This window comes from Erythrolamprus reginae, chromosome 8 (genome assembly GCF_031021105.1).
Source record: "Erythrolamprus reginae isolate rEryReg1 chromosome 8, rEryReg1.hap1, whole genome shotgun sequence".
NCBI classification, from domain to species: Eukaryota; Metazoa; Chordata; class Lepidosauria; order Squamata; family Dipsadidae; genus Erythrolamprus; species Erythrolamprus reginae.
The window spans coordinates 46,430,590-46,442,871 of NC_091957.1; the positions used below are offsets into that span (position 1 = coordinate 46,430,590).

Genomic DNA, 12,282 nt, shown 5'->3' on the forward strand with positions numbered 1-12,282 from the left:
CATCCAGTTCCAATTTAAATTAATAATCTCATAAAAAACAGTATATATAAAAAACAGGCAAACAGGCACACAATCAATCAACAAAACAACATGGGCAAGGGTGAGGTGTTTTAGTTCCCCCATGCCTGACGGCAAAGGTGGGTCTTAAGGAGTTTACGAAAGGCAGGGAGGGTGGGGGCAATCCTAATCTCAGGGGGGAGCTGGTTCCAGAGGGTCGGGGCCCCCACAGAGAAGGCTCTTCCCCTGGGTCCCGCCAGACGACATTGTTTAGTCGACGGGACCCGGAGAAGGCCAACTCTGTGGGACCTAACCGGTCGCTGGGATTCATGCGGCAGGAGGCGGTCCCGAAGATATTCTGGTCCGGTGCCATGAAGGGCTTTATAGGTCATAACCAACACTTTGAATTGTGACCGGAAACTGATCGGCAGCCAATGCAGACTGCGGAGTGTTGGAGTGATATGGGTATACTTGGAGAAGCCCATAATTGCTCTCGCAGCTGCATTCTGCACGATCTGAAGTTTCCGAACACTTTTCAAAGGTAGCCCCATGTAGAGAGCATTACAGTAGTCGAGCCTCGAGGTGATGAGGGCATGAGTGACTGTGAGCAATGACTCCCGGTCCAAATAGGGCCGCAACTGGCGCACCAGGCGAACCTGGGCAAACGCCCCCCTCGCCACAGCTGAAAGGTGTTTTTCTAATGTGAGCTGTGGATCGAGGAGGACGCCCAAGTTGCGGACCCTCTCTGAGGGGGTCAATAATTCCCCCCCCCCAGGGTAATGGACGGCCAGATAGAATTGTCCTTGGGAGGCAAAACCCACAGCCACTCCGTCTTGTCTGGGTTGAGTTCGAGTTTGTTGACACCCATCCAGGCCCCAACAGCCTCCAGGCACCGGCACATCACTTCCACTGCTTCGTTGACTGGACATGGGGTGGAGATGTACAACTGAGGCTCCGCCCACCCACCTGGACACCGCCATTTGGGTTCTTTTACCCTCTGTGCAGGCACGGAACCAGTGAAGGGGCCACTCGTCTTTGGCGCTACTGGTTTGCCCTCCGAGGCCATTGCAGCAGTGAAGGGCTACCAAAGTTTTTACTACCACACTGTGGGCAGGGCTTATGCAGGACGCCCTGTATTTTCTTTCAACATCTTTATGTGCAAATTGGGTGCTTTGGGGTGGAGCTCCATTTTTGCAACGCCACTGCGTTCCCCACCCCGTCCGGGCAGCAGCCCACCTCTACATTGCAGGGGTGTGCCTGTCTGGCGGGCGCACATGTGCACATTAGCATGAGATTTTAGTTCTGGGCATGCACAGCAAGAAAAATTTTGTATGATGACCAGTGTTGGGTGAACTGAACCTGCAAAGTTCGGGTTCATACTGAACTTTGCGCGGTTCGGTATACCGAACCCGAACCCGAATTTTTGCAAAAGTTCGGGTTCAGGTTTGGGAGAGCGCCAGGAAGCGCCGCTGCCCAGCTGTCACCTTCAGAAAGAGCCGGGGCGCTCTCGGTGGTCTCCCGAACGCCGAACCCGGAAGTTCGGCAAAAGTTCGGGTTTGGGTTCGGGAGAGCACTGGGAAGCACCCCGACTGTTCCGGAAGGTGACAGCTGGGCGGCGGCACTTCCTGGCGCTTTCCCGAGCGCCAAACTCAAAAGTTCGGCAAAAATTCGGGTTCGGGTGCCGAACCTGAACTTTTTAAAAAAATTGGGTGCTGAACCCAAACCTGAACTTCGTTGGGTTTGCCCAACACTAATGATGACACATGCGCAAGTGAGGTTTTGTGGATTTTCGGCGATATTTTTGCTTCAGCACATGCACGGAAGCAAAAAATCAGCGAAAATTACCGAAATCTCGTTCACATGTCCCCATGTGAGATTTAGTTTGCTGCACATGTGTATAAGCCAAATCTCGAGTGGGAGCGCGCAGCTGCATGCACATCCCGGATTTCCCTACCGAGATGGCGCTCTGGATAGCGTAACCTGGAACCCATTACTGCAAGGAATGCTTTGCGCCTGCACATCAGGTAAAAGAATACAAATGGCGGCATCTGGGCATGTGGGCAGAGCCTCGCGCTGCCTTTGCGACCGGCTTTCCGATGACCCACAGACACAAGCGAACTGGGAGCATTTTACCTCTGCAACAGAGGTATACCTGCAAGCCCACAGTTATTCTAATTCAGGATCTACAGTACAGTGGTACCTCTACTTATGATCTTAATTTGTTCCATGACCAGGTTCTTAAGTAGAAAAGTTTGTAAGTAGAAGCAATTTTTCCCATAGAAATCAATGTAAAAGCAAATAACGCATGCAAACCCATTAAGAAAGAAATAAAAGCTTGGAATTTGGGTGGGAGGAGGAGGAGGAAGAAGAGGAGGAGGACAGTCACTGCCCAGAGCGAAAGGAACATTTCCTTTCTCTGGGCGCTGGCAGAGGTTTATTCCCTCTCGAAGCGCCCAGAGAAAGGAAAATGCTTTGTTCGCTCTGGACTGCCAAAGCCTTCTTAAGCGCCACCAAAAGGCTCCTCTGGTCAGGATTAAAGGGGGAACGGCAGGAAACTGGCCAGGCCTTCGTACCGATCTCAAATTTCCTGGGAAATTTTTCCGGGCTCAGGTTCTTAAGTAGAAAATGGTTCTTGAGAAGAGGCAAAAAAATCTTGAACACCCGGTTCTTATCTAGAAATGTTCTTAAGTAGAGGAACCACTGTATATCCATTTTTAGTTTTGCATCAAAAGTGGGACGCAGCGGAATAAACCTTTTCGGCAGTCTATAAATACTTCTCTACGCCTCTGATTTGCTGTTCGAACATAAAATAAATTTAAAAAGCCACCTCGGATTCAGAAGGTTCACCATGGGGGCTTTGCTTGAATGCCTTGTGTTATAATGAATATTTTCCCCTTCCTGCTGACTTCCTTGTTTTGCTTTTTTTAAAAAACAAACTGGCATTGCCTATTAGCTAGGAGACTCCGCTATGAATCAAGAAATTCCAGGTTTGACTCGGACCCGCTGGGTCCACCAACTGAAGTCAGCCGTAATGTACCGGTAGTTTACTGGCTTAGCGCACAACACAAAACTGGCCAATTTGCTTTATTCTTGTGCAGAAAATCGACATCTTGCATTGTTTTGCTTTTAAAACAGGAGGGGATTATTCAGGCAGGCTGTAGCTGAAATGAGAACCAGGCTGACCTGAACTCAGAGGTGGGCTGCTGCCAGGACGGGGTGGAACGCTGTTCCACTGGCGAAAATGGAGTTGCACGTGTGTCTCCATCGCAACTCGCCATTCACGTGCTATGCGTGCGAGATTCAACTTCTGTGCATGTGCAGAAGCCAAATCTCGCCGACCCAGCCAGCAGTGACAGTACCTGCTGCTAGGTGGAGCCAGAGAGTGCAGCACTCGTTCGGCGGGCATGGGGTGCCTCTGCTGCTGCTGGGGCCATTTGGAGAGGAAACTCAAGCCGCCCACCCTCTCTAGCCCCGCGCATGCGCACTTGCGCCTCCCTGCCCCCTTGCCCCCTTGCCCCCTTCCCCCCTTGCCCCCTTGCCCCCTTGCCCCCTTGCCCCCTTCCCCCCTGCCCCCCTGCCCCCCTGCCCCCCTGCCCCCCTGCCCCCCTGCCCCCTGCCCCCTGCCCCCCTGCCCCCCTGCCCCCCTGCCCCCCTGCCCCCCTGCCCCCCTGCCCCCCTGCCCCCCTGCCCCCCTGCCCCCCTGCCCCCCTGCCCCCCTGCCCCCTCCCCCCTCCCCCCTGCCCCCCTGCCCCCCTGCCCCCCTGCCCCCCTGCCCCCCTGCCCCCCTGCCCCCCTCTCGACCATTCCAGTAGGACCACGAATGGCGGCCCTTTACTGCCTGAACTATGTCTTGGAAATGGATATACATACATTCTTAAAATCGTGTATTTCAAGGACTTCCTCATGACCCTTCCCGGTATGAAAGGTCTCTGTCCAGGCGAGGGGATCGATCTTCAGTAATATTTTCTGTTCTTCCATGTTGCTGACAAACATGTGCTCCAGTTCATAAATCTGAAAAAGAGATTGGGGAAGAATATGAATCTGCTGCAGTGCATGCTGCACCTTGGTGTGGTGCGGTTAGGGCAGAGGTCAGCAACCCAGAGCTGCCTGTGGCTCCTTCACTCCTCCGTTGTATTGTGGTTGGCTTCAGGCCAGCTCCTTTGGCTGCTGATTTTGGACGCAGAGGAGTGGTAGCCATCTGATTACAGAAGACCCGTTTGGCTGGAGGAAGAATCAGACAGTGAACCAGAAAGAGAGGCAGAGAGACAAATGGAGCAGGAAGGGACTGGAAAGGCAAAGAGGGGAATGGAGTCAGTCAGATCTCCAGCCAGAGTTTCATCTGAATCAGAAGGGGAAGAGTTAATGAACAATCCTATTCTGAATGTTCGGGTTAGGAGAATGCTGGGAAGACAAGAGCAGCTGCGCAAACGTGGAAACAGATTATAGGTCACAAGTGATAAGAATTAATGACGCTGCTGCAACCTTGAAAAAGGGGAGGGTTGGAGAGGTTTGTGTGGGAGTCTATCGTTCAGTTTTGAAGAAAGTTTGTTGAATTGTGGTTTCGTGTTTGCTGTGGATTTCTGGACATTTAAGTGTGAGTTATTTCTGGCTGACGTAAGCCTGAAAGGCTTCTGCACTGACTGGAGTAATTAACTCTGACCTATTGAACTCTTAAACTAACATTGCTTTGAAGTGCCGTGGTTTGCAGTTTTCTGAATATAAAGAACAACCCTTACTTCCTGTTTACAAACCTGGGTTCGTTCCTGGGTGACCCGTGGCCAGGCAGAACATGCTGTAGCTCCCTGTTGCTCAAAATATACATCCCAACCAGTGGTGGGATGCTGCTGGTGTGGGCCACTCTATAGAGTGGTGGTAAAATCAAGGATGTGTGAGCAGCTGTGCATGACCGGCGAGCGCACCACCCCCGCACAATATTTATCTTCTCTGCATGCGCAGAAAAAATTCTGCAGGGTAGGTTAACCATATTGGGTTCTACATGGAATGTATGCAAGAAAAAGGAGAAATATATTTTTCTCTTTCTCTTTTCTTTTCTTCTTTTGTTTTTCCTTTTCTCCCCTTCTCTTTCCTTAACTTCCTTTTTTAATCTTTAACTTTTTTTATTTTTTATTTTACCTATTAAAAGGGATTGTTATTAATTAGGTTTATTAATTTGGTTTATTAATATGGCGACATTTGTGATACATTATTTGGTTTTTGTCCCCCTCGAATTTGTTATAATTTTTTCTTAGTAAGGATTAGATCTAATGTAAATACCTCTGGATGTAATTGGAAATTTTTGCTCTTTTTTCTTGTTTCGTTTTGGCATTTAAATATAAGAAAAGGTTAAGAAATATACACGGAAATTGATATTGATGAGATATGGAGAAAATTGAAGCACTATGGCCTAATTAATTAGATGTGATTAAGATTAGGAACAGCCTAAAAAGTGTACAGTAATACCTTGTCTTACGAACCTAATTGGTTCCCGGGGGAGGTTCGTAAGACGAAAAGTTCATAAGACGAAACATTGTTTCCCATAGGAAACAATGTAAAATCAATTAATCCGTGCAACGAAACCCCCCCCCCCCCGCAAAAAACCGCCGCCGCCCAGCTGTCACCTTTTGAAACAGCCGGGGGGGCTTCTCGGAGTCCTCCTGCAACTGAACGCCAAACCCGAACTTCTGGGTTCGGCGTTCGGGAGGCCGCCGAGAAGCCGCCCGGCTGTTTTAAAAGGTGACAGCCGGGCGGCGGGGCTTCTTGGCAGCGGCGACGGCGGGTTCGTAAGAAGGAAAAAGTTCGTAAGAAGAGGCAAAAAATTTCTGAACCCCGGGTTCGTATCTCGGGTTGTTTGTAAGACAAGGGGTTCGTATCATGAGGTACCACTGTATTAGCTAACAGTTTTTGTTTTTTTTTTAAATATCATATAAGAAATCTGATTAATTATTTTTGTCCAGATGTCAAATGTAAAGGAGGTAGCATTGGATAGATTATGTATACTGAATTTTTTTTTTTAAAAAAATGATTCATTGTAATACAATTCAATAATGATGGTATTTTACTTTGTACATGTGATTGGAGTGAAAAATATAAATATTATTTGCTAAATCTCATGGCAGGACACTTGCCCACATAAGATTTTGATGATTTTTGCCGGTTTTTTTGCTTCCGCGCATGCCCAGAAGCAAAGAAATCGCCGAAATTGTTGAAATCTTGCACGCACGAGCATTCTCACATGAGATTTGGTTTCTGCATATGTACAGGAAGCTGAACCTCACACCCACACCAGTTGTGCATGCCCCCGGGCCTGTTGCCCGAAACGTATCGGTATCGTCAGTGGTGGGCAGACAGAATTGCAGCTTTTTCTTCCATTCAGCCTGTTAGTGAATTCTTCAAACTTTAAAAAAAAATATTTTTATTGATCTTAAAATATAAAACACACGCACAACATACAAGTGCTCAGTGATTAGTGCCTACCACCAGACAATATTCGTACCCCTCCACCAGAATTTGAGACATCTTCCCCCAGGTTCATTATTATTTATGTTTGGTATGTATGTGCTGTTTGGTTTTAATTATGATAGGGTTTTTAGTTATTTTTAATATTAGATTTGTGCCATTGTAATATTGTTTTTATCGTTGTTGTGAGCCGCCCCGAGTCTTCGGAGAGGGGCGGCATACAAATCTAATAAATTGAGTTGAATTGAATTGAATATTTTATATCTATCATTTAACTCAAGAGCAATATATCTTTTTACATATTATAAAGTGATTCTAATTTATTTTTTTATAGTTTGGTCTCAAATTCTATTGACCACATAGCCTCTTACCGTGTCCCATCATCCCATCAGTTCCCGCAAATCAATTTCATTGCCCGAGTTCATCCTCTTATCCATAATCTCAAATTGAATATGACCATCACGTACCGGTACCAGTTTTGTATTGTCCATTTTGTTGCATCCTTCCAACCTATTACCGCCTGAGCGCTTTCTATCACTGTTTCTTTTATTTCTCTAAATTCTCCCATCTTGTTCCTTTTAACTAATGCTGCCATTTCCTTTGTAATTGTCCATCGTATATTTAACAACCTATTAGTGTCCTCTTGCACTTCTTTCAAAAAGTTCTGCACTATCGGACATTCCCAAAACATATGCATAAAAACTTACTTATCTTGACACCCATGCCAACAAGTATTTTTAACATTCTGCTGAAAGTATGCAAGTGTGTGATACCACTTATGTAATATTTTCCTTCTCATTTCCCTAACCCTTGTATTCTTAATTTTCCTTATATTCACCACTATATTTTTCATCTCTTGCACATCTACTTGTAATTCACTCTGACACCATTTAGCCAGTCCTTGGATCACACACCTGCCTGCCTGCACTAACATCTTATATATATATTACTTGTTTGCGCCTTGGTACCCTCACTTTTTCCTCTTATTATTTTCTCTAACTCTATCTCCTCCCTAAATAGTGCTTGTGAATTCTTCAAACTTCACACACCAATAGGTTTCACACCATGGAAAGTTGAAGGTAGATTCTTGCGGGGGAAGCGGTTAGTTTGCCTCATGAGATAATCCCTGAGGATAGATTGTGTTTTAGGTCAGACCTGGTGGCATCTGAAAAACAGACTGGAAAAAAGATCTTGAAATTCCACTCTGTTTACAAGGAACTTATTTTGGGGGGGAGGAGTTATTTTTATGGCTGACTCAATTTCATTCTCCTACTTTTGAATGAGAGTTTGGGACCTGCTAACGCACCCAACGAGTTGTCCTCAATGGTTCCAAATCCACATGGAAGAAAGTAGGCAGCGGGGTACCACAGGGTTCTGTCCTGGGCCCTGTGCTCTTCAACATTTTCATCAATGACCTGGACGAGGGAATAGAAGGGCAACTAATCAAATTCGCAGACGACACCAAGTTGGCGGAGGTAGCCAACACCCTTGAACACAGGCTCAAATTACAGAAAGACCTAGACAGACTAACACAGTGGGCCCACACCAACAAAATGATGTTCAACATCGACAAGAGCAAAGTCCTTCACCTAGGTAAAAAAAATCCCTGGACACACATACAGCCTGGGAGAAACCCCTCTCAGCAGTAGTGATGGCGAAAGAGATCTCGGAGTCTTGGTGGATAATCAACTAAACATGAGCCAACAATGTGCAGCCACCGCCAAAAAAGCCAATACAATCCTAAGCTACATCAACAGGGGAATACACTCCAAGACCAGGGAAGTCTTAATACCACTCTACTACGCCCTGGTCAGACCACACCTGGAGTACTGTGTTCAGTTCTGGTCACCACACTTCAAAAAAGACATTGAAACTCTGAAGAAGGTGCAGAAAAGAGCAACCAAAATGATCAGGGGTCTAGAAACCAAGACTTACGAAGAGAGACTGTGGGAACTGGGCATGGATAGTCTAGAGAAAAGGAGGGCCAGAGCGGACATGATAGCAGTCTACAGGCATACGAGGGGTTGCCACAGAGAGGAGGGGATGACTTTATTCTCCAGGGCACCGGAGGGCCGGATGAGGAACAATGGCTGGAAGCTGACCAAGGAGAGATTCAACCTGGAAATAAGGAAGAACTTCCTGACGGTCAGAACGATCAACCAGTGGAACAACCTACCAGCGGACATTGTGAACTCCAATATGCTGGACATTTTTAAGAGGAAATTGGACTGCCATTTGGCTAGGATGCTATAGGGTTCCTGCTTAGTTTTTTAAATTAACTTAAATATTATATTTGTTTTACATTGTATTGTTATTGCTGTGAGCCGCCCCAAGTCTGCGGAGAGGGGCGGCATACAAATCTGATTAAATTAAACTAAACTAAACTAAACTAGGCAGGGGGTTGGACTTGATGACCCGCATGGTCCCTTCCAACTCTAACAATAAATAAACTAACTAACTAACTAACTAACTAACTAACTAACTAACTAACTAACTAACTAACTAACGCAGAATTGTGGCCAAGCTCTGAGAGAGAATATATAAGCTGGGAGAAGAACGGTTTTGAACAAACCTTATTTGTTTCTGAGGCAATAAAGTTGAAATATTCATGGCGTTGTTTCGCTGGGACTTACTTTATGGCCCGATCACACAGCTTCGATCCACAGGGACCTCTAAAAATATCTCCCTCAAATTGCAATGTTTAATGCATCAGAAAGGGAAGATGATGAAATGCAGAGGGAGTTGTCATATTAATGAGATTTAATTAGCTCAATTCAATGCTAATTAATTGGAAATTAAAACGAAAACGGATTTATTATCCCGGGTGCAGTGTTGTTCCTGGCTCTGCTTGAATGTCTGAAGACTGTAACATGTCATTCAGAGGACAAATGCTTTTTCTTGGCGTGACAAAGGTTGGACATCCCTGGTGTAGACCCTTCCAATCCATCAGAAGGGAGCTTAGAGGTCTTCTAGTCCAATCCTCTGCTCAAGCAGGAGACCCTATTTTAGACAGGTGGCTGTGCAGTCTTTTCTTAAAACTTCCAGTAGCGAAGCACCCACAATTTCTGAAGAACGGAATGGAGTGGAGTGGAATGGAATGGAATAGAATAGAATAGAATTGTTGTGGTTAGCTCTGGCCCAGCTCCTGCCACAAGGACTGTGGATGTGGGGGAGACATCCACATGCCGCAGGCCTGGTTTGCTCCCGGTGGAATCTGCTGATGAAGGCTCCTCTGACCAAGAAGACATGAGTGACCGGGAGGAGGAGAGTATGGCAGACAGCTCAGAAGGAGATCAATTATCTAGCTCCTCCTTGGATTCAGAACAAGAGTTAATGATACAGCCACGCATGCGGAGAGCGATGCATAGGCAGCAACAACTGAGAGATTATTATCAAAGAAAATGAGGCCACCTGTGGTTGGGTGGGACTGTGGTGATTAGTGAGGCTGCTATAAAGAGCAGCCTGTGGGTTTGGCCATTGTGGAGGGTTATCTGATCGTTGGGTTTTCATGACTGCTTTACTGACTTTGACCTTTTGTGTGCTGATTTTTCCCCGCTTTGAAACTAAACCAGAGCAAAGTGTGTTTCACTTTGTGAAAGAAGAATTGCCTCACAGCTGCAAGCTAAGTATCACAGAACTGATAAGGAACTTGTACAAATTGCCAGTTTGTTTGGAGACCAGTGCTCTTTGCTATACCAAAAGAGGGCGTGTGTGTTTCTGAAATTTGTACCTGTGAATTTTTGGGAGGAGTCTACCAGAGAGCCCGACAGAACAAGAATAGAATAGAATAGAATAGAATAGCTGAGTTGCCAAGTGTCTAAATTTTGATCACATGATCTTGGACCAATGATTGTAAGGTTGAAAATTAATCACAAGTCACTTTTTTCAGTGTTGGCGTAGCTTTGAACCGTCAGCGACAAACTGTTGTAAGTTGAGGACTACTTGAATTGTACAAACCCAGCCCAATTTGGTTTAGTCAATGAATTGTGATTGAGAATGTAATGGAGCTGAAGTCCCCCTGTGATTTAGAGGAAACCCTGACTGGAGATCTGACTGGCTCCATTTCCCTCTCTGTCTCTCTAACCCCTTCCTCACTTCTGTCTCCTTCTGGTTCACTGTCTGATTCCTCCTCCAGCCAGACGGGTCTTCTGTGATCAGACGGCTCCCACTCTTCTGAGTCAAAATCAGCAGCCATAGGAGCTGGCCTGAAGCCAACCACAACACCCCCAAGAGACAATCCTGCAGCACCCTAACCCAGAGCGAAAGTTTGCGATCCAGTGATGTGGCAATAGCAGCTGTGTTGTTGCAAGAAAATGAGAAGGGACAACTTCTACCATGTGCATATTTCGCCAAAAAACTGTAGAGGAATCTACCTGGCTTGGAGTTCTGTTTGCTATGGGTGTATTACTTGGAGGCCTGTCATTTTGTTGTGACTTGTGAGCTAAGTCTGTATTTCTGAGTGATGGGAATCAGTACTTTCATGTGCAAAAAGAGGGTGGGGAAAATATTTACTGACCCCTCGCATCCTGGACACAAACTGTTTCAACTCCTACCCTCAAAACGTTGCTACAGAGCACTGCACACCAAGACAACTAGACACAAGAACAGTTTTTTCCCGAACGCCATCACTCTACTAAACAAATAATTCCCTCAACACTGTCAGACTTTTTACTAAATCCGCACTTCTATTCTACTAGCTTTTCTCATCATTCCTATCGCCCTTTTCCTCCCACTTAGGACTGTATGACTGTAACTTGTTGCTTGTATCCTAAGATTTTTATTAATACTGATTGTTTCTTCATTGCTTATTTGACCCCTATGACAATCATTAAGTGTTGTACCACATGATTCTTGACAAATGTATATTTTCTTTTATGTACACTGAGAGCATCTGCACCAAGACAAATTCCTTGTGTGTCCAATCACACTTGGCCAATTCTATTCTATTCTAAATCACTGATGCTTATCATCTTACAGATGTCAAAGGGCAATTAAAATAAAAGGAGGAATCTTGAAGGAAAGGCAGATAAGCTGAGCTAATGGTGGGTGTCTTCTTCCTGCACTTAACTCCAGCATTTTAAAGGTCTAAGAACACCATTCTTCAGAATGAAAGTATGAAACTGTTCTCCTTCCCACCGTATTTACTTTTTGGGACCAGGATGAAAGTGATTTTTTCCCTTTCAATTTGCTCTGCTTGTCCTTTCTTTGTTGTGTGCTAAAATGACATTTGAAACCAGACTTTCATGCAATGTGTTTTTCCTGGATGGTATTACAGAAGTCTGGGCAAACAGTAGTTTCCTGATGCTGACTGTTTGTTCCACTGGGATGATTTAAAACAGGGGACAGGAGGTGGCCTGCTAAATGTTGCCCCACAACTCCCATTATCCTGGGCAGCTGGCTGGTGATTGGAGTTAGCATTCGGCAAACCCCCAACACTTTACCCTTAGATTATCCATGGTTGACCTATTCTGATTCCTAAGAGGTCAGTAAGGGGCGAGTACAAGTGCACTAGAGTGCCTTCCGTCCCCTGTCCTATTGCTCTCCTATATCTCCTATACCTTTCTTCTATTCCTGTATCTCTTCTTCTATTCTTTCATTGATATGTTCTATTACTATACCTTCTTTTCTATTCTTTCATAGATATATTTTACTATGAGTATCTCCTCTATAACCTTCATCATGTATTTTACTATGTGTGTATATATATATACCCACTAAAACCCTCATTGTGTATTGGACAAAATAAACAAATAAACAAACAAACAAATATCTGGAGAGTTAAGCGTCTCCCGTCTTTGATTAAAAGCAGTGCCCACATTTGCAACGATG

The 12,282-nt window shown here is 45.5% G+C and overlaps 2 protein-coding genes across 2 annotated transcripts in view; one reads left to right on the forward strand and one right to left on the reverse strand.

The window, feature by feature from the left end:
- The window catches only part of TRMT12 (tRNA methyltransferase 12 homolog), a 533,403-nt gene that overhangs the window by 152,221 nt on the left and 368,900 nt on the right, over positions 1-12,282 (forward strand). The window lies entirely within an intron of this gene.
- Positions 1-12,282, reverse strand: part of TNMD (tenomodulin) — a 34,839-nt gene that overhangs the window by 12,291 nt on the left and 10,266 nt on the right. Inside the window, exon 3 of the mRNA XM_070758329.1 lies at positions 3,868-4,008. Within this exon, the coding sequence (XP_070614430.1) occupies positions 3,868-4,008 (141 nt within the window). The remainder of the gene's footprint in view (positions 1-3,867; positions 4,009-12,282) is intronic.